General features: G+C 47.7%; 1 protein-coding gene across 1 annotated transcript in view; it reads right to left on the reverse strand.

The window, feature by feature from the left end:
* Positions 1–6,368, reverse strand: part of arid1ab (AT rich interactive domain 1Ab (SWI-like)) — a 50,444-nt gene that overhangs the window by 6,721 nt on the left and 37,355 nt on the right. The window contains exons 7-14 of the mRNA XM_035681199.1: positions 4,783–5,023; positions 4,000–4,089; positions 3,476–3,646; positions 2,605–2,905; positions 1,830–1,975; positions 1,610–1,707; positions 1,308–1,517; positions 986–1,190 (exon numbers count right to left, since the gene is read on the reverse strand). Coding sequence (XP_035537092.1) covers positions 986–1,190; positions 1,308–1,517; positions 1,610–1,707; positions 1,830–1,975; positions 2,605–2,905; positions 3,476–3,646; positions 4,000–4,089; positions 4,783–5,023 — 1,462 coding nt within the window. The remainder of the gene's footprint in view (positions 1–985; positions 1,191–1,307; positions 1,518–1,609; positions 1,708–1,829; positions 1,976–2,604; positions 2,906–3,475; positions 3,647–3,999; positions 4,090–4,782; positions 5,024–6,368) is intronic.

Genomic DNA, 6,368 nt, shown 5'->3' on the forward strand with positions numbered 1-6,368 from the left:
ACACACACACACACACTGAAGCCTCTTCCCCCCATTCATCATTTCTGGCTCCGTACTAATCTCCAGGGAGTGTTGCCTTGCCTCTGTAGCCCTGGGCCAGGCACCAGGCAGCGAGGACACGCCACTGACGGGGCATCGCTATCGCCAAATCACCTCCCGCCCCATGCCGCTCCCCCCCCGCCCTCCCCTTCCCAGCTCTTCCTTCGTACTAACTAGAGGCTGATGCCAGCTGACAAGCACCCTGATGTCTCCTGTAACAACACCCCGGCGCTGACTCAGTGCCCCGTGTCTGACAGCCTGGGTCTCGGCCAGACTGAAGCAACACGTGGTCGCTCCTGGTGTGGTTGCTCCTGGCAGCTAAAACCAGAGTCCCTCCAAAACAAACAGCTTCCAGGCGACACATCGTCCCGAGAACCCCCGCCACCCCCCACCCCCTTAACCTCTGACTGACTGCCAGTTTACACACTGACTTTTTTCCCAACATTCAGAGTTCATTCAAAGATTTGGCATGCTGGTGGCATCACTGTTCGCACAAAAAAACAACAACGGGGGACAGTCAGAAAGGACAAGTCTTTCGTCATGTTCTGTGCAAATGCCAAGGAGTATTCCCCCAAGAGATGTGTTCGTGGAACTGTCCAGAGGATGTGGTGCACTCCTGTGACTTACAGCTACGCCGCCGTCATTTACAACTCCTCCAATATACGCCAAAATAGCAGTGATTTATGGAGGATGGCGGCGCTGTACAGGAGATGACAAACGATGCTCTGAGATCGGCTTTTAACACAGCAATTAATAGGATACAATAAAATACAGTAGTTTATAGGGCAGATGATGTGAAGCAAATAAAGCAAGGAGGATGTGATAAATTGCATGGAAACTACACTGCACCCCAGGGAGAAAGAGAAAAATGAAATAGGCTTTCACTCATTGGGTGTGATTTAACTCCGTGAGGGTAAAGAAATGGTGATGAGATGCGGGCGCTCACCTGGGCTGGGAGGCTGGATCTTCGGCGGGTTCTTTTTGTTGTCCGTGTTGAAGAAGTCCGGGGGCGGGTCCTCGCCACGCTCGATCTTGCACTCGAAGGCGTACAAACACTGGATGTACTGTTTCTTGAGCGAACTGGCCGCGCTGCTCGACGTGCCCACGTTCAGGTTGGTGGCCAGCTCCCTCCACTTCTTGTTCTTGTTCACCTGGTGGGCGATAGAGGAAGGAAGGAGGCGGCTCAGAAAGCTACACACAACAGCCTTACAGGAATCAGTGCTGTCTGTTTTCTATTCACATCAAACTGAGGTGAGATCCAGGCATACCTGGGTGAGGCCGCCGATCTCTTTGACGGACACGTAGAGTCTGAAGAGGTCGAGAGGCTTGCGTCCCACAGCGGGCAGGTTGTTCATGCCCATGGCTTTCTCCTCAGCGAAGGCCAGGTATCGATCCACCCACATCTTCCTCTCTGGCTCTGGGCCAAGCTCGTACAGACGAGTGATCTTCTCGTTGGTGATGGTGGAGGAGCTCGACTTCTACAGGAAAGGTGATGGTAGGAAATCATGAGATGGGGAAAAAAGCTCTAATGAGCAACAAGAATTTCACTGTGTGGATTTAGACCTTATACCTTTTTGGATTCAGTCTTGGGAGTCCCTTCCACTTTGTTGTTAATCTTCTGGGCAGGGTTCAGTTTTTCCATGCCAAACTCCGAACTGGGAGCCATTCCTGGGTGTTTTGGGATAAAAAATAAAAGATTACCAATCTATAACACCCTTTTATGGACAAAACTTCCAGCCATGGTACCATAGAACCATAACCACATCATCTTCAGTGAAGGTTTTACTCACCAGGCGTGTTGTTGGCTATATTTGCTGCCATTGGGTATGGCCCTGGCCCTCCCTGGTTCATCATACCGTGCATGCTGTTCATGCCAGGGCCGTATGGAGAGCCTGCTCCTATCATGCCCTGAGACATGTTAGGGTAGCCAGGTGGCCTAGAGAAGAGAAAGCTTGTTTAGAACAAACACAGCTGGTAAAATCGCATCATTACCACTAAATCAAAGGGTTTAAATCTAATTTAAAAGGTATCCATTTCTTTTTGTTTGCCTTTCTATTTGATTCTGTAACAAATCTATGCTTATTTACTTGTCTTGCTTTAACAGCACTCCGCTTATTCTGTAGGAAACATACATTTTCGTCATATGATTCTAGCAATTGCCAAGCCCACGAGAGCCTCTCTGTAGGCTGAGCTGGCATCCTCGCTGGGAAAAGATATGATTCACTGATGTCAGAGACCCTCTCCTGCTCTCTCTTATTCTCCACTTTTTCCTTTTCTCTCATAGATAAGTGTTTGGTCTACAGCCATCTACTCTGCAGCACACTCAGGCACCAAAACACACAGCAGACCGGCTTGCACGTGGGAAGAACCAATAATTTTTCATGGTCACACGATCAGCACACAGAAGCAAGGACAGACACACACACACACACACACAGAGTTAAAAGAAAGAAAAAAAACTCTTCAGGCTCAAGTGTCCTAATACAATGAGTCGCACTGACCTTCGCCAGTCAACTACTCCCCGGGGTCTCATTGAGACTGTAGCCAGTAGCTGTAAGCACCCACCTGTTATGTATGGAATTTGTGGGTCCGTGGTGCATGGAAGGGCCGCCGTCCTTCCTGTTCATGCCTGGAGGGGGACACATCCCAGACGCCACCTGAGGAGGCATGCCGGCCATGTTTGAAGCCATCGCAGGACCGTAGGGCCGAGCACCCATCTGCCCTGTGCCTATTCTGCCAGGCGGGATGCTTCCATACGGAGCACCGCTGGCCTGACCAGGCATGGGGTTCATGGAGCCGCCCATGCCAGGACCGGTGGGGTAGTTGGCGTTGGGCATCCCTGTGTAGGCGGGCTGCCTGGGGTAACCTGGAGATGGAAAGACATTTGGATTTTAGCCTGCTACCCACAATCATCTGTTTCATCCTACTGTGTTCATAAACTGTCTCAACCTAAAACAGAGAAATCTTCTAAAGGACTTTGCTCATCTCTCCCTGACGAGATAAAGAGTTTCGGCAGCCCAGCTCTAAATTTACCTCTGTGCTGCCTGTTCTGACAAGCAGCCTGATGAAGCGGGCTTTATCTGGCCCTCGCTGTTCGCTGCTATGACTCATAGCAGAACTTCTTCAAAGCCCACAGAAACCATCTGAGACTTCAAAGTGAAGTCATATAATTTCATAAATATATGAAGTGAGAGGAAACTTCAAAGCCTTTTTTAAATCTGGGCTATCTGTGAAACTGTGATGGTCGCAGGACGACAACTGTAAACTCATTCATAATATTTTAAGGATTTGAAAAAAAAAAAAAAACCCTGCATGATATGATGGAGCAGAGTGCACCACTCAACACCGTACTTTCCTCTCTGTTCTACTATGTTGTTAACCAGTGTAAAAAGCTTTATAAAGTAACACCACTTACACTTTTGCCCTGAGGCCTCACCTTGTGGACCGTACTGGCCCCCCTGAGGCCCATAGTTTCCCATGGAGTTGTTCTGGGGATAGGGTCCCATCCCACTATGTATCTGGCCTCCCGAAGACTGGCGTGGAGATAAGGCGGAGCCAGGTTGTCCAGGGGACCCGTATGGGGGCATCTGAGGGTTACGCATGTACACTGGAGAGGATTGGGAGGGAACACCATCAGATACACAATTCTTAATTAAAAAAAAATCTCTGCATGTACTTAAACACACATAATGACCCTGTAAAGCTCTTTACTTCCTCACAAACACACTGCAGTACAGTGTGTCTGTCTGCTGTTTCCCTCATTTGACCTGGCAAGTAACAATGTTATTTAAAGTTACAGCCTGGGGAAGTGCTTACAGGAGGAAGGAATGCATACAAATACAAACAATCACACCTAAAAGCTACTGGGGACGTGGCACACATTCTTGCCCTGAGCTGAGGAGCTTTTCTTTTTAAAAGACACCCATTTGAACCCGCCATGAAGCATGTATCAACACTCACCCCTGTCCTGGCCCATGGCTGACTGGTTCATGGAAGAGTGCATGATGCTGTCCGACTGGACGCTGGGCGGCCGGGGAGGCATCTGATTACCTGCAGGACCGCAACAACACGAAAGGTTCAGGATCTCAAAAAAAGGTATTGAAATCACCTTCAGAACTTATTATTATTTTCTGATCGTCTCAATTATCTTAAGTGCTTCCTTAAACTTTGAAATGTAGACCATCAAATCAGAATAAGCCAATGAAATCCAAAGATAACACAAAAAGAAAGACAATGTCAGCATCCTGTTGGCTGCCTGTTAAACTGCTCTCCACAATGAGTTGTTGGTGGCATCCTAACTTCTGTTATTCTGGCGTCTGGATGGTTTACTAGCATCATGTTAGGAGAAAATGTTCCCATCTGGCAAGTCACTTCATGAATTACAAATGTGATCCGTTGTATTTGTGAGTGAACAAGTGTTGAATTGGAACTCTAAATCTTTCCCCTGTTTGTTGACAGGATGTTTCACACAGCATCCAACTTTATATATACATACTGTACTCAAGTATATTTCCCGGTTAGGTATATTTAGCAGATATCATTTTTTATTTTTTGGACGAAACGAAAGCTGCAACACTATAAATAACAAAAGAATGTGGTAATAAATATAAAGTCTGGATGTAATTGGTGATGTATTTAAGTGACATATTTCACTTCTAATACTGCTGTGAAATCCTTTAAGCAACAAAAAGCAAAAATCACACCAACAACATTTCACAATTTGTCTCAGTAGTGTGTCTTTACCTGGCACAGCAGCAGGGGACAGAGGACCGGTGCGGGAGGGGGTGACGCTGGCAGGAGAACCCACAGGTGATGGCGAGGGCCCGCGTATGCCCGGGAGGTGGGGCGAAGTGTGTGGAGAGAAGGGCGACTGGGCGGGATTGCTCTGCTCACCCTGACTGCTGGACACCCCTGAGGTGCTGACACCGGGGCTCAGGGCGCCCTCTGCACCGGTGGGCAGGTCATCGATGGAGCCTGATAGATCCTGGAACAAGAGGAGCAGCGAGGGTTAATTGTGGTTTTTAAATGGGGAGTCTGAAACAGTCCTGGTTCCTATGAGTGGACTCCTGCTGCATCAGTACAACATCATTATTCAGAAGAATTCAGAGACATTTTCTTACATTCTGATAACTGCAAAGACTGAGCTGGAACCACTGAATATTACCAAGTTCATTTATCTTTCTTCCTTGGGTGAAACCATGAACTATGGCCAACAAGCCCTTCCATTTTTTATGGCTTATGTGTTTTTTCAAATCAAGTCATGGCAAAATTTGTCTTATGTGGAATTTCAACAGTTTGGAAAGGGATGAGTTAGATGGGATTATGATGGCGTAAGAGGGAAATTAAGCGGAAAACCGATGCACAATATCAAAAGCAAATCAGTCTGTGTGTGCGTCCGTGTGTGTAAGCAGGGATGTAAATTGAGCCCAGTTTGGCTCAGACTCTAAAACTTGAAAAGGCTGCTGCAGCATTTGTGGGAATGTGAATCCTATTCATCTTTTTTTTTTACCAGCTGCACATACTTGAATTAGGAAGGTGAGAGCTTTTTATATCAGAGTCATGTCAAAGTCAAGTGACGTCAAATCAAGTGAGTAGAAATCCAAATGGCCACTGATTGCGTTACAGCGATCTTTGCCTTCACCAGGATGTGTCTGTTATTCTCTCCTACGACACTTTCGGCCCTATTATGGCGCTAACACACATTCAGGTACAATCACTCCCTTTTCCACCTTTTTAAAAATACTCCACCATCACTCCTATAAGCCTGATAATGATCCATCTTGGCAAGGAGAACTCTGTTTTGTGTGGCTTGCAAAGAGAAAGTGGTTGGGAAAAAATATTTGAGGCAAGTCATCTCGGGAGGCAGTTGAAATAATTGGTGCTGGGCACAGGCTCTGGTGCCATGTGGTGTTGTTATTGAGCCTCGCTGGCTGTGACACAAAGACAGCCAGGCAGGCAAGAAGGTAGGAAGGCAGCCGGCAATGATTATGTTTGTGGGAAGGTGAATGTTTACACACTGGCCACTCACGTGGAGCCCATGTGCTCGCTCAGAAATGCAAGCTCATCTGCCAGTCACATCGGAGGAGGGAAAAAAATGGGAGGGAGCGAGGAGGAGGAGGGGGGGAAAAAAAGTACTCATTGGAAGGTGGCCAACTATTCCCATAGAAATCTCACACTCGCAGGCTGGCTGCAGCCCCGAAGCCGGCAGTTTTGCACTTGAAACAGCGCCCGTTGCTATTTTTGGGACGTGACCTGATGAAGGAACCCCAGAGGGAGTGACAGGAGCAGAACGCTGATTCAGAATCCACCCCCCCTCCCCTCTCCAATCC

The sequence above is a fragment of the Morone saxatilis genome, unplaced genomic scaffold, assembly GCF_004916995.1.
Source record: "Morone saxatilis isolate NCDOM2014 unplaced genomic scaffold, NCSU_SB_2.0 Contig9, whole genome shotgun sequence".
In the NCBI taxonomy this organism is placed as follows: domain Eukaryota; kingdom Metazoa; phylum Chordata; class Actinopteri; family Moronidae; genus Morone; species Morone saxatilis.